The 27288-nt window shown below is 48.6% G+C and overlaps 1 protein-coding gene across 1 annotated transcript; it reads left to right on the top strand.

Moving 5' to 3' along the window:
- Positions 1-26950, top strand: STRA8 (stimulated by retinoic acid 8). The gene is made up of 9 exons (XM_033193495.1): positions 1-50; positions 9124-9321; positions 11290-11365; positions 11836-11920; positions 13772-13798; positions 14882-15167; positions 20141-20214; positions 23402-23513; positions 26705-26950. The coding sequence occupies exons 2-9, from the start codon at positions 9130-9132 to the stop codon at positions 26777-26779; spliced, it is 927 nt and encodes a 308-aa protein (XP_033049386.1). The 5' UTR covers positions 1-50; positions 9124-9129; the 3' UTR covers positions 26780-26950.
- The last annotated feature ends 338 nt before the right edge of the window (positions 26951-27288 follow it).

Here is a 27288-nt window from a genome sequence, read left to right as displayed (position 1 = left end):
TTGAAGTGGACAAGATCCTCATTTTCAATCAAGAAGTAAGGCTGCGGCAGGTAAGTAAGCTTCTTAGTAACTTTCCCCCCAGGACTACATTTTTTCTGGGTGCACATCTGCTTGTGTGTGTGGCAGTGGTTGGGGTGGGAGGTGGGGTGACTACATGAAAAATTGCAGCAGGTCAGAGGTCAGTTTCCAAACCACTCTGTGTCATCTTGGTGCAAGGATAAGGCTCCCCAAGACAGAGCTTCACAAACTCCTAGGTCCCCAGCAACACTGCAGGTAGTGCTGGTGGTGGGCAGGCCCAAGAGAGAGAAGTCAGGGAGTGGGGGTGGAGTGGGGCAGTGACAAGCACCTTAAAGCCCTCAGTGACCCTAGATCAAGGGCTGCATGAGAGCCAGAAGGGTGGCAGCCGACCCAAGCAGAATTTTGGAGTGAAATTAACATTTTAAATTTTCCTAGAAATGCCCGTCTCTACAAAAAATTAAAAATTAGCATGGCGTGGGGGTGCAGGCCTGCAGTCCCAGCTACTCGGGAGGCTGATGCAGGAGAATCACTTGAGCCCGGGAATTCGAGGCTGCAGTGAGGCTGCAGTGCACTCCAACCTGGGTGACAGAAGGAGAACCTGTCTCAAAAAAAAAAAAAAAAAAAAAATGCTAGAAAGTGAGAATGAGAATTGACCCTTACTGGAAGGTTTTTATGTTTTTATGTGACAGTTTCTTTATGTGTGGGACACCATCTCACTGACGTCAAACTTCCTGAGTGTCTAAGCCTGCCCGGTTCCCTATTGCGTGCTTTCCGTAGGGGCTCGTTGATAGCCCTCTCATTCCCTGCGAGGTGGATTCTAATCCAGAATCCCCTGCTACGCCTGCTAAGCGTGTGACCCCTGTTTCACCCCTGCCTCAGGAGTGAAGAAGTTCACCCATCAGATGGCAGCAAGGGGGCGCCTGGGCGGAGCCATGCTTCTTGCACCGTGCACCGGCCCTGAGTCAGGCACTTCGAGGGGCTTGGTCCTGCATCTGCTACCAAATGTGCAGAGACTCGCTGGTACCCCCACCAGTGTCAACCAGCTATAGTGGGATCATGAGCATCACAAAATATTTCAGGATATAAGGATACAAGCAAAAAGAAGCCTAAACGAAAGTACATCTATATTTGGGGAGGAAAAATGATTTGTTTTTTTCCAAACTGAAAGAATACCTACTTCCTACTGCCCAGAGTGAACCCCTTTTCTCTTTTATTCTTGATATTTTAATCTGAGCTATTAAAGGTGACTTCTCTGCATCCCGTTTTCTCCCCATCCTCTATTTCTTCCTGCCTTATTTTAAATGTTATTCCCCTCTCTCCTTTTTATGCGTCTGTTTCCTTCATGCCGTTTTCTCATGTTTTTGCTTGAGACAGCGAGCCTGGTATTTTGATTCCCTTATCTAAGGGGTTTTCCCTAACCCTCAGGACAACCCTGTAAGCTGGTGGCATTGCCCCATTTGAGGAATGAGAAAACTGGGGCTCAATGCCAGTTGAGTGGAACCAGCTAGAGGGCATCTACTTAGTCCTCCGACGGCACATGAAGGCTGTGTGGCGCCCCCGAGCTGATGACTAACGCGGGGATCCCCTCCCTGACCCCTCTCGACCCTGCGAGGTGAGAGTCAGCCCCGCCCCTCCCTCTTCTCAGTCCTTTTTCTGTCGCCTTCGAACAACTTGTAACACTGTTTCTTCCACTGCCCATACGCCCATTGGCCCGTCACTGCGCATCTCCATTGGCTGTGGCGGCCGGGGACAGAGCCGCGATTGGTCTCCACCCCTGTAACGAGGTGCCAGGTCTGTTTTCTGACCCAGGCAGGAGCCGCGATCCCCACTCCGGCACACGAGGCCGGGTGACTGCTGTCCCGGGAGTGGGGACGTCGCGTGCACCGCCAGCGAGTAAGTATCCTTTGAACGCTCCTCTCCAGAAAGGTGCCCTTGGGCATATGAGTGTTTGCGTAGACGTGAATGAATTCAATGCAGTGGTGCCAAACAGGTGAACTTTTAGGGCGAGGTTCACAGGAGCCTTTGTATCTGTCTTCGTGGATACCTATATTTTTGAGAGTGATTTTGGATGATGATGATGATTATTATTATTATTATTATTATTTTGAGACGGAGTTTCGCTCTTGTCACCCAGGCTGGAGCGCAATGGTGCGATCTCAGCACACCGCCTCCCAGGTTCAAGCGATTCTCCCGCCTCAGCCTCCGGAGTAGCTGAAACTACAGGTGTGGGCCACTACGCCAGGCTAATCTGTGTATTTTTAGTAGAGACAGGGGTTTCACCCTGTTGGCCGGGCAGGTCTTGAACTCCTGACCTCAGGTGATCCGTCCACCTCAGCTTCCCAAAGTGCTGGGATTACAGGTATGAGCCACCGTACCCAGCCAATTCTGGATTATTTTTACATAATTTGATATAGATAGAGAATCAAATGAAGCTGCCTGTGGGCTGCAGTACATTATGAGTGTATTGTATTGTCTGGGGCTTGCTAATGAGAATGGATCACACTCAAATATTTTGTGGACTGATGCTTAAAAATGAACATTTCTTTGAAACTTGGAGAAGGTGAGGGCATTTTTTTTTTTTTTTTTTTTTGAGATAGAGTCTCGCTCTGCCGCCCGGGTTGGAGTGCAGTGGCGGGATCTCAGCTCACTTCAGCTCACCGCAAGCTCCGCCTCCCGGGCTCACGCCATTCTCCTGCCTCAGCCTCCTGAGTAGCTGGGACTACAGTACAGGCGCCCGCCACCACGCCCTGCTAGTTTTTTGTATTTTTTAGTAGAGACGGGGTTTCACCGTGTTAGCCAGGATAGTCTCGATCTCCTGACCTCGTGATCCACCCGTCTCGGCCTCCCAAAGTGCTGGGATTACAGGCTTGAGCCACCGCGCCCGGCCGGTGAGGGCATTTTTTAAAAGTTTAGTCTAGGGAGTTTTTTAAATGTCAGCTCTGAGTGGATATTAAATAGCGTTTTAATAGGAAAATATGTGGTCATGAAAGTATGCTCTGCTTTATAGATGACAATTAATAAAAATATGTCAGGTGACGGTGTTAATCCTCACAAAATGCCCTTTTAGAAGAAGGTATCAATAAAGCTGCCTTCTAACTTTGTTAGACTGAAAGGTTATGTTTGGCAAGCTGAGATCTCATGAACAAGGTTGAACACAGCAATAAGTTTTGGTTTTGTTTGTTCACTTGTTTGCTTTTAGACAGAATCTCACTCTGTCACCCAGGCTGGAGTGTAGTAGCACGATCTCAGCTTACTGCAACCTCTGCTTCCCAGGCTCAAGTGATCCTCCCAACTCAGCCTCCTGGGTGACTGGGACTACAGGCACATGATGTCTGATAATTTTTGTATTTTTGTATTTTTTGTAGAAATGGGGATTGGCCACTTTGCCCAGGCTGGTCTCAAACTCCAGAGCTCAATTGATCCTCCTGCTTCAACCTCCCAAAGTGCTAGGATTACAGGCAAGAGCCACCGCACCTGGGCAGCAATAAGTTTTTAAAAGGGGAAAATATGTTAGAGCTATGGCCATTCTGAAATGCCTAATATTATTTTGGGCTCCAGTTTCCTGCAGAATAAATGGGCTTTGCACAGAGAAAGTGTTCAGTAAACATTTGTTCATAAACATAAGCAAGTCTCCAAAATTCCTTAAGACGAAGGTTCTCATACTGCTCTGTGATCCATACCCCACTTCTTTTGGTTTTGAGTGGCTTTTTTTTTTTTTTTATTGCTCCAGATACTCATAGAATCATGATCATGACTTTTTTTTTTTTTTTTTGAGACAGAGTTTTGCTCTTGTCACCCAGGTTGGAGTACAGTGGCATGATCTCAGCTCACTGCAACCTCCACCTCTTGGGTTCAAGTGATTCTCCTGTCTCAGCCTCCTGAGTAACTGGGATTACAGGTGCCTGCCACCATGCCAGCTAATTTTTCCATTTTTAGTAAGAGATGAGGTTTCACCACGTTGGCCAGGCTGGTCTCGAACTCCTTACCTCAGGTGATTTGCCTGCCTTGGCCCCCCAATGTGCTGGGATTACAGGCATGAGCCACCGCGCCCGGCTGGCAATGACCTTTTAAAAACAAAAACATTCAGACTATAATCTAGTTAAAGAATTTTTACCTTTTATGTAGATAAATAAATTAAGGCCGGACATGGTGGCTCATGCTTGTAATCCCAGCACTCTGGGAAGCCAAAATGGGAGGATCACTTGAGCCCAACCTGGGCAACATAGTGAGACCCTGTCTCTACAGAAAAATTTAGCCAGGCCCAGTGGTGCACATCTGCAGTCCCAGCTACTCAGGAGGATGAAGCGGGAGGATCACTTGAGCCTAGAAGTTCGAGGCTGCAATGAGCTATGAGCTTGCTACTGCACTCCAGTCTGGGCAATGGAGCGAGACCCTATCTTGAAAGAGGAAAACAACAAGAAAAAAAAATTAAGAACTAGAGGCCAGAGGTGGTGGCTCATGTTTGTAAGGCCAACACTTTAGAAGGCTGAGGCAGGAGATTCACTTGAGCCCAGGCATTCAAGACCAGCCCAGGCAACATAGTGAGACCCCATCTATATATATATATGTGTGTGTGTGTGTGTGGTGTGTGTGTGTGTGTGTGTGTGTGTACTAGAGAGATTTCTTGCCTCATCCAAAGTCACAAGATCACAAGGTGGGTTAGCCTAAAGCTATGGTTATGACCCAGGTCTCAAGCCAATCCATAACCCAACTTGCCTTTCCCTTTACCAGCTCATCCCATCTTCGACTGTGTCTCTGCATCATCCTTAAGATTAGCTTCCTTCAAACTACTATCTCCGTAGTGAGTTCCCTCAATTCTCACTCATTTTAGATGCCCAAACATTCACATTCACCTCTCCAAGCATGACCAGTTTTCCAAGTCTGGATAGGATATCCAGCTTCTTCACCCTGTATAATCTTCACTACCTTTCTTAATTAGCAACTGACCAACATCACCTTGAAAGAGATTTTGAAGGCTTCTCAAGGGGATGCAGAGAGGTCTTTTGGGTTAGGGTGGAACTGAGATGTTATTTCCCCTCCACCCACCAAGCTTTTTCTCTTAATCTTCATTTTCCTTTAGCTCATTCAACCCAGTGTCTCTGCCCATCCCCATGTTTGGGAGATTTTTGTCTTAGTAGTCCAGGCAATAGAATTCTCAGTGGTTTTAGTTTAGAAGAGGCAGCCAGGGCCGGGCGCGGTGGCTCAAGCCTGTAATCCCAGCACTTTGGGAGGCCGAGACGGGCGGATCACGAGGTCAGGAGATCGAGACCATCCTGGCTAACACGGTGAAACCCCGTCTCTACTAAAAATACAAAAAATTAGCCGGGCGAGGTGGCGGGCGCCTGTAGTCCCAGCTACTCGGGAGGCTGAGGCAGGAGAATGGCGTGAACCCGGGAGGCGGAGCTTGCAGTGAGCTGAGATCCGGCCACTGCACTCCAGCCTGGGTGACAGAGCAAGACTCCGTCTCAAAAAAAAAAAAAAAAAAAAAAAAGAAGAGGCAGCCAAGAAGGGAAGCCCGAGTTAATCATCTATGTCTATGCATGGTACCACTTCTTGGGAGAGACACAACTGATGCTTGACACACAGGTCCTGACCAAAGATTTTTCTGAGTTGTTGCCAGAACATGATTGACTTAGAAACCAGTGTGGCCTGGGACTGGGAAACTCATTAAAGGAATTGGGACTTAAACCGGGAATTGAAGGGCAAGTTGGCTCTAGATCCATAGAAACTGCAGACCAGGGCAGACAGAGATGGTGTTATAGATGGAAGGAGGGGCCGTGGGTCATGGAATAAAGATTGGTGAGCAGGGGAGCAAACCAACGGGGCAATTGGGAGATTCTGAGTTTTCAAGGCTATTAAAATGCAGTTCCAGGCCCTAGGGAGGAGAGTTCCAGAATATTTTCTCTACACTGCTGTAATTCCTTACACTGCTGAGAGCAGTTTCTTTGACATACTTTGAACGCAGAGGGCTTTTTAGGAGAGCAGAGTTTTGTTTTGAAATAACAGATCACTTCTTGATCTCATTTTTACAATAGTTAGCTCCCCCTTTCACAGAATGTTTCATTGCCCCTTCCTAGTCAAAAGGCTAATCTTGGAATGAGGCGGAGGGTCCTGCCCTCCTCTCCCCATCCTAGACAGTAACTTCTGAGGCACTTGTTCCAAGCCAGCCAGCCCTTCACACAAGTCACAGGTGCTGACGGGACAGACCCAAGTGTATTATTAGATAAAAAGAGCTCTGTCTTCCGGGCGCGGTGGCTCACGCCTGTAATCCCTGCACTTTGGGAGGCCGAGGCGGGCGGATCACGAGGTCAGGAGTTCGAGACCAGTCTGACCAACATGGTGAAACCCCTTCTCTACTAAAAATACAAAAATTAGCAGGCGCGGTGGCGGGCGCCTGTAATCCCAGCTACTCAAGAGGCTGAGGTGAGAGAATCGCTTGAACTGAACCCGGGAGGCGGAGGTTGCAGTGAGCCGAGATCCACGCCAGTGCACTCCAACCCCGGGCGACAGAGCGAGACTCCGTCTCAAAAGAAAAAAAAAAAACCTCTGTCCAACAAAGATCTACCTAAGACCCTGTTAGGGCCACAGAGAAGAAAAAATTCCAAGTCAATCAAAATAACTTGGAAAGAATGCCTTGTGAGCAGAAGGCAGGCTCTAGAGAGAAGACACTGAAAATCACTCAAGGTCTAATTAAGAGTAACATCTCCAGGGCTTGATTCTGCCCTTAAAGCAGAGTAGGAGGGTCATCTCCCATTCTTCCTGCTGTGTGCCCCATCCCTGAGCCGGGGGGGCCGGGGGTGGGGGTGGAAATTTCCCCCAGCTCCTGACCAGGGGGCGCCTAGGGGCAGGCAAGATGGAGGCCACGGCTTCAGGCAGCTTGGCCAGCATGCTCTGGGGCTGTCCCCTAGGGGCGAGCAGCCCTGGTGGCCCTTGGAGGCAACTGGTGGGAAATCTGCCCCCTATCGGGGAGGCAGAGGACTGCACCCTTGTCCTGGGCTGAAACTGTCCACGCAGCCATCCAGGAATTTCAGGCTGAGCTTGTTTGGGCAGAAGGGAGGACACCCAGCACTGGCATTGGGAGAACTCTGACTCCCTACAAGCCCAGAGGCCTTTGGTGTTAGTATCCTGAGACTGTTAGAGAACTTGAGGTCCTGGGAGGACCCTGTTATTTTTATACCTCTATTCATCTAGAACAATGCCTCCCACCTGCTTTCCTTTTTATGTATGTTAGCCTAAATCCCCTGGTGTCCAGGCACATCTGTTGCTCCTTAATTTAAACAAGTAAAAACAAACAAACAAAAAAACCCTACATTCGTCTGTTCAAAAAGTTCTCATTTTCCCTGGGCAATTCAAAATCTTCACAGTTTCACTTTGCTTCCTATTAAAGATGAGTTGATGTCTGGAAATTGAAGACCATAAAGGCATAGGCTCTAATCTAACATAACCCTGGAGCTGGGCTTGAGGGGCCTCTGCAGATTCATGCTGTTTTCCCTTGGAAGATAACACAGTGTAACCCCTGGTAACAGATGTGACAGAGACATGCAGGGACCAGCGTGGGCAACCACAGCATCACTGTTCCCATCTTCCTGTCCTGTTCCAAGAAGCAAAACAAGGAAAAGTCGATACACTGGGGAAGACCAGATGATTGATGAGAAGTTGTTTTCTGACCTAAAAAGTGTTTTAACATCCCACACTGCCTGATTGGGTTTACCATCTCATTGGCCTATTTTCCGTACTAAAACATAGTGGGAAAGGTGTCTTCCATCTCCCTTCCCCATAATCCCTTAATGAAGATTCTGTTTCCAGCTGCTGCCAGCTGTGGTGATGCTTGACACACAAATCAAGAGTTAATAGTGGCTCTCAAATTGTGAAAATATAAGAATCACCGGGGGAGCTGCACACTGGGTTCAGATCCGATGTTTTCGACACAGGGCCTGGGCCATGTATATTTTCAACAGTCTCCACATGTGACCCTAACATACCTCAAAATTAACAAACCCTTGGCGGAGGTCATGCATTGTCTCTGTACAGCAGGACTGAGCTCAGCGGGGAGTGGACCTAGTGGAAACCTCTCACTGTAATTCATCAGAAATTCCAGCACTGAGGACCTAATGGGGTCAGGCTCTGTGTTATGCACTGAGGGTACAGAAGGGATGAAGTCGCAGCCTCCCTGTTCAAACAGCAGGCAGGCTAGTGGGGAGTAGCTCTCTGAGTGGTGGAGTGAGGCCTGATGGAAGGGTCTATGGCTCAGGTAAAAGGCCCTGGCCCCTGCATCTTATTAAAACAATTACATGTGAGTCCCAGAATCGCCTCTCCTAGAGAAGGGCTTCTTGCTTGTAAGCTCAGATGTGACAAAGAAGGACACAGTGATCACCTCCAGAACCCACTAGAGGCAAGATAAGGCAAAATGGCTTTCACTTCTCTGTCGTCGGGTGACTTCTTGCTTGCACAGGTGGTAAAGTGAATTTTCTTGTTTTCTTTTTTTTTCCTTGAGGTATATCACAGAAAAATTCACAGGTCTAAAGTGTACTCCTTGAGGGATTATTTTCATATGTATACACCTATGTAACTACTACCCACATCAAAGAGGTGGCATTCTTAAGGTAGAAAAAGACCTCACAGTGGGGACAAGTACTTGTTCGGCTTTGAACAGACTAAAGTAAAGCCTGAGATCTCAGGGTATGGCTGCTTTCCTTGGCCATGCTTAAAATTAACCCCTGAAATTAACAAGTATCTGGTGAGTACCTGCAATGTGTTGGAACTTTTCGAGGTAAGTCCCAGGGCCCCTCAACTGTTAAGTCCTATATGGGTGGTTTGCAATTTTAGGAGTTGAGTTTAAATAACAGAATTCATGTTGACCGTGTATACTCTCCATCTACTTTTCTTAATTAGCAATTGACCAACATCACCTTCAAAGGGCTTTTGTAAACTTCTCAAATTTCTCTCCCTGTAAATCTTGCCAGTAACTGAATTCATGAGGGAATGAATTTGGGGCCTTTACTTGGGAAGGGTACCTCCTTTCTGCCTGCCTCAATTTGCCTTCCTTTTCCTTTAATATTGTATTTTTATTGTCTAGGGCAAAAAAAGCATAATAGTACATTACAGCGTATAATGGCAACCCCTGAAGAAAGCAGCAACCCCCATGACAGAGCGACACCCCAGCTGCCAGCACAGCTGCAGGAGCTTGAGCATCGGGTGGCCCGGAGACGCCTGTCCCAGGCCCGCCACCGAGCCACCCTGGCAGCGCTCTTCAACAACCTCAGGAGGACAGTGTACTCTCAGTCTGATCTCACAGCATCAAAGGTATGGGGACCTGGAGGAGGAGAGGGGACATTTCCACAGGGGAGGAAACGTTTTCACATATGGAGGGACTGTGCTGCAAGGCAGGGACTGGCCTAGAGCTGCCACTTCTGCTGGGGTAGCGACAAATGCCCTAGATGGGGTAATTTATAAACAACAGAAGTTTATTGCTCCTGGTTCTGGAGCCTGTGAAGTCCAAGACAAAGGTGCCATCAGATTGGGTGTCTGGTGAGGGCATGCTGTCTGGTTCATAGACAGGGCTGTCTTGCGGTGTCCTCACATGGGGGAAAGACAAACAGGTTCCCTCAGGACTCTTTTATAAGGGCACCAATCAGCTTAATCACCTTCCAAAAGCCCCCACCTCTTAATAGCATCATATCGGGGATTGGGTCTCAACATGCTAAATTTTGGGGGGACACAAACATTTAGACCATAGCAGCTGGAGAATTATCTTTCCACCCTACGAACAAGTCCCAGATGCTGGAAATCAGTCAGCCCCGAGTTCCAAGTCCTTGCTGACCCACCAGCATGGACATGAACTCTGGGACTGGGGAGAGCAAAACATATAGGAGTGCTCAGGGAGCTTGCAACTGACTGTGTCATCGTGCAGCTGCGGTTCCCTTCACCTTCTCTTCGGGCTGGCAGAGCGCTGTGACTCCAACTCCCCTCAAGTCTCCTTTTTAGGTGCCCACCAGAATCCTTGGAATCTAGAATGTGAAATCCCAGGCTGCTCTGCCCCCAGCTGCTTTGGGGTCCCACCCATGCCCGCCCCACACTCTGGCCACATCTCGCTGCAGCAGTTCCCTGAGCCAGGCCTGCCTCTCATGGCCTCTGTGTCTCTGCTCATGCAATTAGCTCTGCCTTTGGGATTCTGTGCACACTTCAAAGCTGGGCTTGGCTCACTCTGCTCAGCTGCCCTGCTCCATGGAATCTTCTGGACCCCTCCAGTTGGACTATTCCCTCCTCCTTGTACATTTCCACAGCCCTTTGCTTCTACCCCGTTAGTACCTACTTAATTCTATCTTGTGTTATGAGGGGTTGTTTCCATGCTTGGCTTCCCTGTCAGAGGTCAGCACCCTGAGAGCAGGGACTGTCTTAGGTACTCTGTATCCCTGGAACTTAGCACACAGTTTTGCCCTTGTACGTGCCCAAGGGATACATACAGCCCCTGACACATATAGGTGGTCAGCCTAACAAACAACATTCAGCATTGCTTGTTTTTTAATGATCTTGCTGTTACCATTTTGACTTTAATAATGTTACATACAGGAAGGAAGGAGGGAAGAAGGAAGGGAGAGAGAGGAGGAGGGAAAGAAAAAGGAAGGAAGGGAGGGAGGGAGAAAAAAAGGAAGGAAGTTGGAAGGAATGAAGGAAGAAAGGAAGGAGGGAAGGAGGGAGGGAAGCAGAAGGGAGGGGAGGGAGGAAGGGAGAGAGGGAGGGAGGGAAAAAGGGAAAGAGGGAAATTTAGAGTTTGGGTTGACAGCATTTGATAAGTTTTTAGATCATCTGGAGAGTATGCAGTTAGCAAATCAAAATAGTGGGAGAATAGGACATTTAATATTAACTAGCCCTTTGCACAGTGTTACAACTGAGCTGAAGTCTAGCTCTGCTTTGTGCAAGCCTGGGGTTGACGTTCATGCAGACTGCTCCTCTTTCATCACTCCTTATTCCACCTTCAAGCCGCCTCTGTAGTCATTTGCCTTTCTATAGCACTAGCAATTTGCTGAACAAAGCTTAACTCTTTCCAAATCCTTTGGCATTTTTGGTGAGAACCCATTTCTAGGCTACAAACAAAACTTAGTGCCTCCTGTGCATCAGAACAAACTTCCTATTCTTTTCACTGATGAAGTTAAGGGATGTGACTTTGCATCTGAGGGAGCGTGCCCTCAGTCCTGGGAAGGGATTCCTTGGTCCACAAAACCAGTCTCTGCAGTGAGAGACTGGCTTTCAGCATTGTCTGTCTATCCTCAGTGGCAGGTTCTGAATAAGGCAAAGAGTCATATTCCGGAACTGGAGCAAACCCTGGATAATTTGTTGAAGCTGAAAGGTAATGGATCCCTACTTGCCAACCCCATCTCCCTCCCTGGAGAAAACTGGTTCCGTTTTTCTATTGAAAACAGCAGTTGGGTTACAATGAATCAACGAATGTTTATTGAGGGCCTACTGTGTGCCAGGAACTGTGCTTGGGCCAATGTTGAGGGTCCCTGTCCTTAGTGAGTCTGCAGTCCAGCAAGACCGGCCAGAGTCACCAGGACATGAGACTTTGATGAGTTCCCTACTGGAGTGCTGCTGAAGGCACCTGATCTCATCTTCAGAGGCCAGAGGAAAAGTGGGCTGTTGCTTGTCTAAGGCTCTCCCCTCACACGTAGAAGGAGAAACTGGGCTCTCGTCTCCCTAATGCTGACCCTGGAGGGTTCGGGGTCCCACCCATGGCCCACCTGGGCCAGAAGGGTGGGACAGACTCCAACAGAGGCCTGACTTTTCTCTTTGTGTTCCTGGCCTTCAACTCCCCAATAGCATCCTTCAACCTGGAGGATGGGCATGCAAGCAGCTTAGAGGAGGTCAAGAAAGAATATGCCAGCATGTATTCTGAAAATGACAGGTAAGATACCGCAAACCCCAGGAACCTGGGGACCTGCTGTGTCCTCACAGCCATCAGTACTGTCTGGTAGCAAGTCACCTTTCCCCTCCGGCCTGCGGAACTGTCAGGGCTGCTGCTCACCATTCAAAACAGCCATATGCTGGAGACCATTCCTTTCTCTTTTATTCTAGTAACATGCATTCAATTCTTTCCCAATTAAAAAAATGATCCATGGTTATCATAGAAGATGCAGAAAATACACAAAAGCCCAAAAATATATATTACTTCAGAACTCAAAGAAAATCAATGTTCATTTTCAAGAAAATCCATCAAGTTTTTTAAAAAGTTGCACATTATTCTTTAGAGAAATTAGACCATAGTGTTTATATTATATTGTAGCTTTTTCTATATGTATTTTTTAAAGCCACAGCTAATGGCTTTCTTGGAGGCTACATATGACAATCAGGAAAATGCAAATCTCAGTCTATATTCCAGGCCTCCTGAGGACCTAAGAAAAGGTGTCACAAATGCTGAAAGGGGAACATTATTAATATGTCACATTCATAATTTGAAGGAGAAACTGATCTGAGAAATGTACTTTTATAATCTCATAGTTGTTTTTTGTTTTTGTTTTTGTTTTGTTTTGTTTTTTGAGATGGAGTCTCACTCTATCAGCCAGGCTGGACTGCAGTGGCATGATCTCAGTTCACTGCCATCTCTGCCTCCCAGGTTCATGAGATTCTCCTGCCTCAGGCTCCTGAGTAGCTGGGATTACAGGCACCCGCCACCACACCTGGCTGGTTTTTGTATTTTTAGTAGAGACAGGGTTTCACCACGTTGGCCAAGCTGGTCTCAAACTCCTGACCTGAAGGTGTCTACCCGCCTCAGCCTCCCAAAGTGTTGGGAGGCGTGAGCCACCGTGCCCAGCCGAGTGCTTTTTTAACTCAACATGGTACCTTGGGGATTATTCCTATAAGTATAAAGAGATCCTGGGTGCGGGTCATGACTTTTCTAAATTGTATCCTACTATTTCGTTCTCTTCAAGGTGTCTTTTGAAGAGCAGAATTTGCAGATTTTGATGAGTCCAATTTATCCTTTTTTTAATGGATTGAGCTTTTGGTTTAAACCTAAGTATGTCATTTTTTCATGCTATTGTAAATGATGCTTTTTAAAATTTCAATTTCCAATTATTCATTGCTACTATGTAACAATATTATTGATTTTTATATTCTGACATTATCTTCTGCAACCTTGCTCAATTCCCTTCTTGGTTCTAATGACATGTTTGTAGATTATTTGAGATTTTTCTACACAGATAATCACACTGTGTGCAAATAAAGATAGATTTGTTTCTTCTGCTCCAATCTATATTCCTTTAATTTCTTTTGCTTGCCTTACTGGACTGGCTAGAACCTCCGGAACAATTTTGAATAGAAGTAGTAAGAGTGGACAGCCTCACCTTATTCCTGATTGAGAGGCGAAACTGTCTTTTGCCATTAAGCATGATGTTAGTGGTAGGTTTTTTTTTGAAATACCCTTTATCAGGTTAACAAAACTCCCTTTTTTTTCTAGTTTGCTGAGAGTTGTTATCATTCATGGATGTTGATTGTGTCAGATGCCTTTTCTGCATCTATTGAGGTTTTTCTTCTGTAGTCTGTTGATATGCTGAATTGGATTGATTGATTTTCAAATGTTGAACCAGTTATCTTGCATTCCTAGGAAAAATCCATTTGGTCGTGATGTGTACACCTACACACACATACATATATATGTATACTTGCTAAAGTTGCTAAGAATGTCTTGTCCATATTCATGAGGGATATTAGTCTATAGTTGTCTTGTTTGTTTTTTTCCCAGCCTGCTGTCAAACAGTTTTTCTCAGAATGGTTCCTCCCCTTGGTGCCCAATTGAGGCAGTCAGGAAGGATGCTGAGGAGGGGGAAGATGGGGAAGAGGAAGATCAAGAAGAAGAGGAGGAGGAAGAAGAAGAGGAGGAGGAGGAGGAAGAGGAGGAGGAGGAAGAGGAAGAGGAGAAAAAAGTGCTCTTATACTCCCCAGGCACTTTGTCGCCTGACCTCATGGAATTTGAACGGTGTGAACAGCTGGGTGGGGTGGCTTTGTGCACCCATGGAGCTCCCTCCCATGGGGAAAGGGACAGAGGTTCTGGCTGGAATATGCTGCAGCTGTGTACCCCAGCTGGAGTGAATGGTTCATACTAGGCCCTGAATCACGAACTCTCCAGGATTTTCATATGGGAGGGGCTCAGGGACAGGACTGGCAGAGAGGCTAGAGAAACAGTCTCGAAGCTACATTAGCATAGCACATACACTCATACAGTGTTTTTACTTAGACTGGGTGTTTATCTGGGGTGCCTTGTGGGGGGCACAGCTGATGGTGATTATGAGGGCTAACCCCCCTTTCCCCCAAAACACACCCCCCTACAAGTCCGCACTGGTCTTATAGTAGGAAAGATAGGAATGGCTGGCTCAGACATACCTTGCCACTGCCTCCTCCACAGACTCAAGGCCCCTCAGCAGCCATGTTGGCTTCCAGAGGAGTTGGCTCAATAGCAGGAGGCTGTCTCCACAGCCGAGCCTGACTTTCGGGCTGCAGGATAAAGCTGGAGTCCTATCATGCCCACACATTCATGGGCTCAGAATTTTAAAGAATATTCCCTTAGGACGAGAGCCGAGGCAGCTATGCCTCTTACCTGCTTCTCTCTAACACTGAGGGCTTCATGGGGCAGGGACTGGGAGAACTCGGGGAGGGACCCCAAAACTCAAGTCTATGTCCTTCATGGCCCCCAAGAAGGCTCTGCTCTCCAAGGGCCATGGCCGTGCAGAGTCAGAGGAGTCTAAGCCCCTGGTGAGCCGTGGCGCCATGGCCGGGCCTGTGTGCTGGGGTCCACGCCATGAACCGAATCCTGGGGAGACGCTTCGAGATGGAGCTTCAAGGGTGCGAGACGGCACCGCTTCTATTCCAGGTATCTCAACTTTTACAAACAGACGATGGACCTTCTCACCAGCAGCGGGATCATTACTCCGCAGGAGGCGGCGCTGCCTATCGTCTCTGCGGCCATCTCCCACCTGTGGCAGAACCTCTCGGAGGAGAGGAAGGCCAGCCTCCGGCAGGCCTGGGCGCAGAAGCACCACGGCCCTGCGAGCCTGGCGGAGACTTGCCGAGAGCCGGCCTGTGCCGAGGGCAGCGTGAAGGACAGCGGCGTGGAGAGCCAGGGGGCCAGCTGCTCGCTGGTCTCCACGCCCGAGGAGGTGAGCAGGCCTGCCTGGTGGCGTGGATGGGGAACAGCAACCACCCTCGCCCTCGCCCTCGCCCGGGGACACCAGGGCTTTGCATTTAGCAGGTCGGAGGTGCAGTTTGCCTTCTGGCTCCCAAGGTAGGTTTCCAATTTTCTTATCCTTGGGGCCACGGAACAATATTTCTTTTTCTGCGGTTAGTTTCCTGGCCTTTCCCTGGGGATGGCAGAAGACAACGCTTGGGAGGTTGTCTCAGTTAGGATTCTTTGGGCTGCTAGGGCCTGGATTATTAAACCATGAAGAAATGCACTCCTCACACTGGGGAGGTCCGAGGAGGCAGAGGAGCTCACCATGTCTGCGTGGATTCTGGCCTCCTTTGGCTCTGCCTGGTTTCTTATCTTTCCCTCCCCTCCCCACCTCTCCCGGCCCCTGTGGCTGTGGAATGGCAGCTAGAGCAATCGAACGGTCATTCTTCCTACTTTACATCAGGTAAGACAAAGATTTCCTATGAAAGCTCTTTCTTAAGGGTTAAGGCAGAAGTTTTCCAGAACGCTCCTCCCCTCTCATTGGTCGGAACTGGCCAAATTGCCAACCAGCTGAGCCAATGACTGGCCATAGAGTGGATCACACTTGGACCAATCAGGTCCAGCCCTTGAAAGGCCGTCAGTTCCCACCCTAAAGAGCACTGGGACCGCTTTGCGAAGGGGAGGTCACAACAGCTGCCACTGTAAATGCATTTCTCAGCGTTCAGTACGCTAGTCAGAATGGCCGTGGCCATAGTCTGCAAAGCAGAACATCAGGTAGCATTTGAGGTCGCCCAGCACGGAGACAAAAGTGGGCCCACAGCTGCTCTTCCAGAATGAGGACGGCCTCAGAACACTGCTTTACCACACGGCCCAGGCTGCGCTCGCTCCTCTAGTGGGGCAGACGATTCGCACTCTGCACATGCCCTGTGCTTCGTGGACATTTAGCATCCATGGCTTCCACCTGACACATGCCACCCCCTTGTCCTGACTTTCCAAATGCTCCTCCGTCGGGGCGCCTTTGAGGAGACGACATGCTAGTTTCCCAATGTCTCTCTGTGGAGTCTTAGGGCCAGAGAGCCTCCGATTGACTCTGACCCTGGGGTTACAGCCCTGGAATGCCTCCATTTTTTAGAAAGTTCCTCAGCTATCAGGCCCAAACCTGGAGACCGACAGATGTCACCCCCTTTCCTGTCCTTCCAGTTTGCAGGCCTAGCCAGCAGCGTGACTTGCCCAGAACACCCAGCTCCCGCTTCAGTGGCTGTTTATCTCTCTCATTACACACTTTTTCACACCACTCTGCCCTTTGGTCACCTGTTGATGGTCAACCCTCTATTATCTCCCCTGATGCTTCTCAACTGAATCACCTGTGGAATTTTTTTTTAAACGTCAGGTGCCTGGCCAGGCGCGGTGGCTCACGCCTGTAATCCCAGTACTAAGGGAGGCCGAGCAAGGTGGGAGCATTGCTTGAGCCCAGGAGTTTGAGACCAGCCTGGGCAACACAGTGAGATTGTGTCTCTACCAAAAATTTTTAAAAGTAGAGAGGTGTGGTGGTGTACACCTGTAGTCCTAGCTACTCAGAAGGCTGAGGCAGGAGGATCCTTTGAGCCCAGGAGGTCAAGGCTGCAGTGAGCTATGATCATGTCACTGCACTCCAGCCTGGGCAACAGAGCAAGACTCTATCTCAAAAAAGAAAAAAAAAAAAAAGTCAGGTGCCAGGCTGCTATCCCAGACCCACTGAATCAGAGCCGCTGAAGGTGGGGCCTCAGGATCTGCATTTTTAACAAGCTTCCCTGGTGGCTGGTGCAGTGGATCCTATTGGAGGGAACGCCGGTGCAGATGTTCAGTGGCCTACCAGCTACTGCCTTGGTCCTTTCCCCGACCCCCAAGCGTGGGTCTACCAGACTGTGGCTTCTGATCTGGTTTTCCTCTGATGTTGGGTCCACCATGATGCGTTCTGTTCCGTGATGGCTCAAGAGAGCCAGATGATTAGGACCTGGTACCCAAGGCATGTATGAAAGGGCAGCCAAACAGATGTGTTTACACCCCTAAGTGCCAAGCCCTGGAGTCTCACATGAAGAAGATGAAAGGAAAAGACAGTCATGGGCTACGTAAAGATGTTTTGGGCAACAACAGACCACATAGACAATGGTGGTCCCATAAGATGATCATGGAGCACATATGGAAACCTGATATACGGCACTTGATATTGGCGTTGCAGATCAAGTAGGGGAAATAATCGATCTTCAGTAATGGAACTTGGATTTTTGGTTTTCAACATGAAAAAAAATGTATATATATATATATGGGCTGGGTGCGGTGACTCTAGTCTGTAATTCCAACACTTTGGGAGGCCGAGGTGGGTGGATCATCTGAGGTCAGGAGTTCGAGACCAGCCTGGCCAACATGGTGAAACACCATCTTTACTAAAAATACAAAAATTAGCTGGACATGGTGGCGAGCACCTGTAATCCCAGCTACTTAGGAGGCTGAGGCAGGAGAATCACTTGAACCTGGGAGGTGGAGGTTGCAGTGAGCCGAGATCGCACCATTGCACTCCAGCCTGGGTGACAAGAGTAAAGCTCCATCTCAAAAAAGAGATATATATATGTTCACATGACAAAGTTGCCTAAGGACACATTTCTCAGAACTTATCCCCATCAGTAAGTGATGCGTGACAGTATCTACCAAATGCCTGAGCCATTCTGTCAAACTTGACTGTGCCAGCATGCCAACACATCCAAAGAGAAAACAACCAGAATCTAATGTCTCCAAATCATGGAAACAGCTTTTCTGGGTTTTTCAGGGAGGCCTATGGGCTGAGGTTTTTTGGGTATTAAGGGAAGCTGGCAGCAGATTCCCTCAGCTGTGACCAGAAGCAGGGCTCTGCCTGCACTGCTGTGCCCAGGTTTAGGCCAGGCCAGGGCTGGGCGATAAGGTAGGCAGAACAGTGAACTCCCATGCCCAAGGCAGGGACAAAGCCACAGTTACTCCTGCTGTGCAGTGACACCACTGCAGCCCCTAGTCCACCTGGAGAGGTTCTGCTGCACAACTGTTGTGTTAGAGGACAGCAGCAGGGTCAGATGGGCCCAGGAGGCCCTGGACTGCTCCATTTCAGTTCAGAGAGGAGCTGCCCTGTGAGTGTAGTGGCACTCTGGAAAGGCTGTGGAGGCTGGTGTGGGGTCCCCTCTCAGGCTGGCTTGTGAGGGAGATTTGCACAGGTGAGCACAATGTGTGGCCTGCAACTTTGGTGGGCTGATTGCTTAAGGACAGGAATTTCAGTTCTCGGTCCCTGTTTCAGGCCTGCCAGGGAGCAACATGGAGCTGATGGGCTTCAGAGCTGATGGACACTGGATCACAGGTCTTTCTGTGGCCCTTTTCCAGATCTTGGAAATGACCACAGAGATATCACGTAGAAGGACTACAGAAAATGTTCGGAAAACTAAGAGAGGGGCCAGAGTCCCAAGGGATTCAGTTCCAGGAAGCAAATTGAAAGAAAGGGCAGACATCAATCCTCTTGAAAGAGCTGTGTGTTGCAGGGAGGGGAGAAGAGAGGAGAGACCCTGGTAGAACCTGCCAGTACCTGCCAGTGTAAAGGGGATGCCAGTTAAAGTAAAGCATGCCCAGTTAATTTTTTTTTTTTTTTTTTTTTGAGACGGAGTCTTGCTCTGTCGCCCAGGCTGGAGTGCAGTGGCCGGATCTCGGCTCACTGCAAGCTCTGCCTCCCGGGTTTACGCCATTCTCCTGCCTCAGCCTCCCGAGTAGCTGGGACTACAGGCGCCCGCCACTGCGCCCGGCTAGTTTTTTGTATTTTTTTTAGTAGAGACGGGGTTTCACCGTGTTAGCCAGGATGGTCTCGATCTCCTGACCTCGTGATCCGCCCATCTTGGCCTCCCAAAGGTTCAGTTAAATTTTTAATACAAAAACGTCCCATGCATGATTTGGAACATTCTTATACTAAAAATTATTCATTCTTTATCAGAAATTCAAAATGTAACTAGGCATCCCGTATTTGTATTTGCTAAATCTGGCAGTCAAATAAGTGTAAATCATATTTCTGTAACATATTTAATATTCTCTAACACATTAGGGGGAAGCAGGATGAAAAACTGTCTAAATAGCAAGATTCCAAATTGGAAATATATATTATAGACCTGGGGGAAGTGACTGGAGAGAATTAGATCAATGTGTCAACAATGAACATCTGGGTGGGATTGTTTCTCAGTAATTCTTATTTTCTTGATCTGTTTCTATTTTCCAAAATTTCCACAATGAACATATGTGTCTCTTATAAAGCAGGTAATGTTCAATTATGTGTCAGGTATATCTGTTATAAAGTAGGTAATGTTCAAATGTAACCAGATACTTCACATACATTATCTTACTTAATTATTGGAATAGCCCTGTGAGTAGACACTGATGTGATTCCCATTTTATAGAGGAGGATTTGTGAGATGAAGTAACTTGTCCCAGGTCACACAGCACGCAAGGGGCAGGCCTGAGAGGTGGCCTGCCTGCAGCCTAACCCAGAGCCTTCCTGACCCTCTGGATTCAGCTGCCCTGGCATGAGACTGCTAGACTGAGGACCCTGGGCTCCGATAATCTGTCCACCTTGGAGGTTTTGATGAGCTTTTTCTCAGTGGTAAACTGAGGCTCTGGTAATTACATCTCACACCTGAGCTCCCACCTTCTTCAGCAAGAGGAGTCACAATCCCCATTTCTTCCTGTCCCTCACAGCCACCTCCAGGCTTGGCAGTTTGTCCTGGGCACTCTAGAGTCTAGCATTCACCCCCTAGGAAGAACACCAAGCAGAGCCCCTGGGTGTGGGCCCCCACTCTGGCATGCATGCCCTCTGGGATGTGGTGTAAAGACAGAGCCTTTCCACTCATCGCTCCCCGGCAGCCCAGAGCAAGCGTGAAATTGTCAAGTTATTTCCCACACATGAAGTGTTGTGCTTTCTTTCAGATCCTTTTTGAGGATGCCTTTGATGTGGCAAACTTCCTGGACAAAAGTGAGGTTCCAAGTACATCTAGCTCCAGGTGAGGAAGAGGGTATGAGCTAGCATGTGCCCGTGTGTGGGCGGATGTGAGATTGTGTGTGTGCAGGTGTGTTTGTGTGAGTTTGCATGTGCATGAATGTGGTAAGTCAGAGAGAGAGGTGTGTGTGTGTGCATGCACACACCCCTGCTGGGGTGTTCAGGAGCCTCTCCTCTGCAGCTCCTAGATGGGTGTTGTATTAGTCCATTCTCACACTGCTACAAAGAACTACCCGAGACTGGGTAATGTATAAAGAAAAGAGGTTTAAGTGACTCACACTTCCACAGGCTATAAAAGAGGCATGCCTGGGGAGGCCTCAGAAAACTTACAATTATGGTGGAAGGCAAAGGGGAAACCTGTAAATCCTCACGTGGCAACAGGAGAGAGTGTGAAGGGGGAAGTGCTATACACTTTTCAAACAACCAGATCTTGTGAGACCTCTGTCATGAGAACAGCAAGGGGCACATCCACCCTCCTGATTCAGTCACCTCCCCCACCAGGCCCTTCCTTCAACATGTGGGGATTACAATTCAACAGGAGATTTGGGTGGGGACACAGAGCCAAACCAGATCCGGAGCCTAATTCAGTGGGCATTCTTGGGGATCCACTTTTTTTCTGTGATTGCAAGTGAGCTGGTTCTAGGATTGTGTCATAAACCTGGGGATGACATTATCTGTGGTGTCTTTAGAGTAGAAAATTCTTCTATCCTGGTGCAGGGCTGGGACACACCAGGTTATCAGCTGTAGGTTGTGAAAAGTCATCTGTTCACTTTGCACCCTATTCCCAGTGTGTGTTAGTCCTGCTAACCTCTGCTGAGGGCTGCTATATCCCTGCCTTAAGTCCATTATATACTAAATGCCATAGACTGCATGGCTTATAAACAAAAGAAATGTATTTCTCACGGTTCTGGAGGCTGGGGAGTCTATGATCAAGGTGTTAGCAGAGTCAGAGCCTCGTTTTTTCACAGAGGGCACCTTCCGGATAAAACTTCACATGGTGAAGGGGCAAGAAATCTCTCTGGAACCTATTTCTTTTTATTAATTTTTTTTTTTTTTAAGACAGAGTCTTACTCTGTCACCCAGGTTGGAGTGCAGTGGTGCGATCTTGGCTCACTGCAACCTCCACCTCCCAGGTTTAAGTGATTCTCCTGCCTCAGCCTCCCCAGCAGCTGGGATTACAGGTGCATGCCACTATGCTTGGCTAATTTTTGTATTTTTAGCAGAGACGGGGTTTTGCCATGTTGACCAGGCTGGTTTCGAACCCCTGACCTCAGATGATCCACCCACCTCGGCTCCCAAAGTGCTAGGATTACAGGTGTGAGCCACAATGCCTGGCTCTGGGGCCTGTTTTATAAGGGCACTAATCCCATCATGAGGGGCCCACCTTCATGCCCTAATCTGTGATCTCCCAGAGTCCCCCACCTCCTAACACCGTCACCTTGGGGGTTAGGCTTCAGCATATGAATTTTGGAAGAACAATCAGTCTGTAGCACCCAGGGCAGCTTGTGGGCAAGTTCTCCCAGCTGACCTGGAAGGAGAAGGCGGGAGGGGGCTCTGGGGCACAGAGAATAAGGGCCAACATGCAAACAGGCCTGGGCCCTGAGTTTAGGGGACTGTCTGAGTTCTGCAAAAGTGGATTGCTGCTTTCCATGGTGCTGATGGAAATGGATATGGAAGGAGAGGAGAAAAGGCTAGCTGACCCCATGAAGTGGGAAGACACAAAATAGGATGTGAAAAGATTTTAAAACAAGAAGCAGCTCGACTAACCATGTCCCGAAGGAGTGTTTTCTGAGCGAGAAATCATTTAGGACTGAAATTCCCTTGCTGCTTTGCTTGAAAAACCTGTGGTCTTAGGGTCTGAAGGCACAGGTTCTTCAGATACCTGTGCTGCTGTCATGGCTAACAAGAATCCTGGATGCTTCATTTTTCTGCTTTGGGAGTGAGAGTGACATATCCTTGTGATCCCAATGAATATCTCCATTGTCCTCTCAAGGGGAGCCTGGCCTATGGGTGCCTGTGAGGCCTTGGGGTCACAGCTGTCCCCTGTAACCAGCTGGCCTTTCAGCAGAGCTTCGGGCAGGCCACACATCAGCATTTTCCCTCCATTCTCCCTGTTCCATCCAGGCCTAGATGGACTTGGGGAGAAGTGGGGTTGTCAGAGGAGGGCTTCGTCCTCTCCAAATCGACCTTACAGAGTGACTCAAGCACTTCTCAGCTGTGAGTTGAGTTTCATTTCGCTGCAATTGGCTGGAAGAGACATTCCTGTTTCTGTGCTGAGCTTGGGCTGCAAAGACAGCCATCAAGAAGCTGCCAGCCTGTCCTTGCCAAGCAATATTCAGAACTCCCTGCACTGCTGATGGAACAGAAAAACAATCTATTAAAAATATTCCACTTTCCCTAGAAAAGTCAGGGGTTGCTGCCAGAGGGTTCCTCAGCTGACTGTGGAGCCTCATCCTGGGAGGAAGTGAGGGCTGCCTACTGACTCACAATGAGTGAGTGCCAGCTGTCCTACAGACACACAGCCTCTGTGCTCTAAGGAGCCCTTTGAAGCAGGGTCCACATTGCAGGGCCTGGCTCTTAGCGGGCATTCCTAAATGTTGCATGAGCCCCTGCCACCTTTCCTAAAGGCTGAGCTATCTCATCGTCTTCTGAGGCCCCGCAATAACAGTTGCCATTAGCTTTTGAAGGATTTTAATGTCTGCTTCCAAATTGTGCTGCTTATGTTGTGCAGGAGGAAAAGAACCTGCACAACAGGCCTCGTTTCTGCACCAGGGCTTGAGTTCCACGTTAGACCTGCTGAGCAGTGGCAACTCAGCGAACTGAACTCAAGACGTGCAGCGTGCTCTGGAGCTGCCTCAGCAGCCACGGTGGAACCAGAACCGTGGGGGCATTCTGCAGAAGATTGACTGAGGGATAGAGGAACTCTTGTTCCCTTGTTCCAGCAGCCACAGCTCAGAACACTAAATTAGGGCACAGGAGTCAGTCTCGCCACAGTCTCGATTTTCCAGGGGATTCCAGACATGATATGTGAGCAGAGGTAACACAGACCTTTCAAGGAGAGGTCTGGGCTGTCTGAGGATTTACAAGTGCTTGGTTCACACTGTAACCCAAATCTTTCAGGGGAGGGGGGAGCAGAGTTGAAAGATCAGGATCCTGAATATTTGTGGTCTCTTCTTCCTTTCTATTGTCAGTTCAATGCTTGCCAGCTGCAACCCAGAAAACCCAGAGGAGAAGTTTCAGCTCTATATGCAGATCATCGACTTTTTTAAAGGCCTCAGCTGTGCAAACACTCAAGTAAAGCAGGTAAGACAGAGTAGAGGGCCGTGGTACCTCCGCCCACCTCGCTTAAATAGCAAAAAGGGCTCTTAAGGGCAGCCCTCACCAGACCTCATCCCAATCATACCATAAAGGGCCACTGGGCAGGGACACTCTTTCATTCTCTCTAGCTTGCTCCATGGATGGTCACCTTCAGCCTGATGCATCCTGTAGAATGAATGGAAGATAGCCAGGGAAACAGGAAAGACAGAGAGGTGTCCTCTAAGGCAGGGGTCCCAAATCCCTAGACCACAGACCAGTACAGATCCATGGCCTGCTAGGAACAGAGATGCACAGCAGAGGGTAAGCCTGACCACCTGAGCTCTGCCTCCTGTCAGATCCGCGGTGGCATTAGATTCTCATAGGAGCGCAGACCCTATTATGAACTGCTCATGCAAGGGGTCTAGGTTGCTCTCTCCTTATGAGAATCTAACTAATGCCTGATGATATGAGGTGGAACGGTTCCATCCTGAAACTACCCTCGCCTCCCAGGTCTGTGGAAGAATTGTCTTCCATGAAACTGGTCCCTGGTTCCGTAGAGGTTGGGAACAACTGCTCTAAGGCAGACCTGGACTGGAGCCCTTTGAAGCAGGACCCTATCCCAGGGGTCTGACTCTCAACAGGCATTCATAAATGTTGTGTGAACCCTTGACACCTTCCCAAAACACTGAGCTATTGCATCACCTTCTACAATTTTCATCATCTTCAGTAGTATTTGCTGCCAGCTTTTGAAGGATAGTAATGTCTGCTTCCAGATTGTTCCACTTAGTGCTATGAGTAGTGGGACTCTTGGTTAGGAGGGCCATTCCTGGAAGCTTTTGTCAGGGAAGGGGGATTATGCCTGAGCCACCAAGGGGACAGGTCCTTTCAGATTCATAGCCATGGATTTTTCTTCACCAATTTAGCAATAATACAACGGCTTATTTAAAAGGTAAGTTATAATAATAGCAAATGTTTGTTTAAAAATAGTCAGGACACCTGTTCAATAGGCTAAGGTATAACTTGCCCTTTTCCAACTCAGTCTTCATTTCCCTCTGCTGGGACCACGGCACATCCTCACATGGAGCCCTCTCCTGCAGTCTGCTCTCCCCTTCCCACCAATCCTTGGGTGACTGTCCCCGGACCAGTTGCCCCCTCTTTCTCTCAGATACAGTTAACTTAGCCCGTTTTATCAAGACTTTGAGATGAGACAAAAGCACCATCTTTGCTTTCCCTCCTTCTCCACATGTGGCAGAAAAGATACCAAGCAGGGATTCTAGCGTCCATTCAAAGCAAAGGTGTGGCCGGGCGCGGTGGCTCACACCTGGAATCCCAGCACTTTGGGAGGCTGAGGTGGGCAGATCACTTGAGCTCAGGATTTCAAGACCAGTCTGGACAATGTGACGAAACCTCATCACTACAAAAAATACAAAACTTAGCTTGGTGTGGTGGTGCATGCCTGTAGTCCCAGCTACTCAGGAGGCTGAGTTTGGAGGATCGTTTAGCCTACAAGGCAGAGGTTACAGTGAGCTGAGATCACGCCACTGTACTCCAGCCTGGGCAACAGAGTGAGACTCTCTCAAAACAACAACAACAACAAAACAAAGCAAAGATGCCAAACTTCAGCACTCCTAGATTCCTGATGCCTCAGTGTTGCAAGAGCAGGGCCCAGAAATCTGCATTTTGAATGAGCTGTCCAAGTGGCTCTGGGGCAGGAGGACTCAGGCTCTGATAGACTCTGGTGTAAACAGAAAAGTTTCATTCTCCTCTCAACCTCTGCCATTGTCTTCCCACTGAACAAGGGGCCCACATGATTTGCCTGGAGACTGTGGTCCCACCTCCCTGACACTCTGGATCCCTATTTCCCTGCCCCATCAGGAGAGCATGGTGAATGGGAACTGCTTGTCCAGGGCGGGGGAGGCTCAGTTTGTGGAGGTTGTCCCCACTATCAGAATGTCACCCTTGAGACCAGGTCCCACATTCATTAGATGGTTGACTGGGGTCAGAGATGCCACCTGGGTCCATGGGGATCAACCCCGAACTGCAGGGCCGACAAGTTACAGGCGTCATTTTCTGCTGGGTTGGAGAGAGACAGAAGGAGCAAAACCTCAGGAGCGTACTTTTAGAGGAAGAAGTCATGGAGAGTCCTGAGGGGTTGGCTGGGATCACTGTTTACAGTGTCCCTTTAGGGATTGAGAAACCCTTGCTAAGCAAACACTGCTGCTGCTTTTTTTTTTACTCAGGCTGGCATGCAATCATGGTGTGATCTTGGCTCACTGCAACCTCTGCCTCCCAGGTTCAAGAGATTCTTGTGCCATGGCCTCCCGAGTAGCTGGGATTACAGGTGCACACCACCACGCCCAGCTAATTATTTTGTATTTTTAGCAGAGACAGGGTTTCGCCACGTTGGCCAGGCTGGTCTCAAACTCTTAACCTCAGGTGATCCGCGTGCCATGGCCTCCCAAAGTGCTGGGATTACAGGGATTGAGCCACCATGACCAGCCACAGTACTGCTGCTTAAAAAAAAAAAAAAAATCCTAATAGGTAACTCATGTACATGGCATAAAATTTACAAGTTACCAAAAGGTATACAATGGACACTTACTTAGTCTCTCTCTCTCTCTTCCTTGCTTCCTACCCCATACCCTCCCCTAGAGGCAACTGCAGTGACCAGTTTCTTTTACACTCATCCAAAGATATTCTGCAGATATTATATATTCTTTCAAACACAAATAGTAGTAGCCTACGATACACATTGCTTTGCACTTTGCCCTTTGTAAATAGCGTATCCCACAGATAGAGCACTATCTCATTATTGTTGGAAACAAGCTGCATGGTGTTCCATTGGTGGGAGAACTGGGGTACAGTGTACCATCTTCTATTGGTGAGCATTTGGATAAAGCCTTATGAGGTCCTCTGTCTCTCTTGTGGGACCCTGGAAATCCCCAGGATAAAAAAGAAGCCAGTTCTGCTCTGTCCTTTCTAGAGGTCATAGAGTGCTGAGTTGAGTGAAATTGAAATGGGAGCTTCCCCCTTAGAGCCCGTGCTTCCTGGCCCAAGCTGGAGGTGAAAATGCAGCTGAAGAGACATAGGATAGAGTCTGGGGACTGGGCACACCAGAGATGCAGGAGCCTTCCTTTCTGCCTGGGGCCTGAGACCCACAGATAAAAAGTGAACCTCTTCCACTATGTGTCTTGCAGGAAGAATCCTTTCCTGTTGACGAAGAGATGATCATGTTGCAGTGCACAGAGACCTTTGATGATGAAGATCTGTAATGCAGAAGAGGGGCTGGGAGGGGAGGGACTCAAGGAGGTGGGCAGTTCCCAAGGTTGAATGCTGGCAGCTAAGGTTGCACCTGCCTTGGCCTCCAGGACTCTTTGGAGTGGGTTGTTCCAGAAGAATTTTGATGATTTTAGTTTCTGATTATTATAAAGTATAAGAGAAGCATCGCCTCATGTTGGTCTTTTAGGGCTATTTGGCACAAAGGGCTGGCCTGCTGCTATTGTGCTCCTATTAAGGAGGTACAAAGTACAGCTGGGGCCCAGGCCACGGGCCTTTCAGGGAGGACAGGCAGGGTCTGTCCTTGGAGGTGACATAACCCCAGGTACTTGCAGCATGTCCTGGGCACAGGGCATTGCCCTGATGTGTTCTAGAGCGTTCCAGAGTCCATCTGCTCATCCTGCACACTCTGAGAGCCAGGGGAAGTGCTGACCTCAACCCTGTGCTGCAGGACAGCTGGGTGGAACCAGATTCATCTGCTGCTCCTGGTAATAAAGTCAGCTGA

The sequence above is a fragment of the Trachypithecus francoisi genome, unplaced genomic scaffold (assembly GCF_009764315.1).
Source record: "Trachypithecus francoisi isolate TF-2019V2 unplaced genomic scaffold, Tfra_2.0 Lachesis_group4, whole genome shotgun sequence".
Classification (NCBI taxonomy): Eukaryota; Metazoa; Chordata; class Mammalia; order Primates; family Cercopithecidae; genus Trachypithecus; species Trachypithecus francoisi.
Note: the sequence above shows the minus strand (reverse complement) of the source record. Positions and strands in the feature narration are given on the sequence as shown.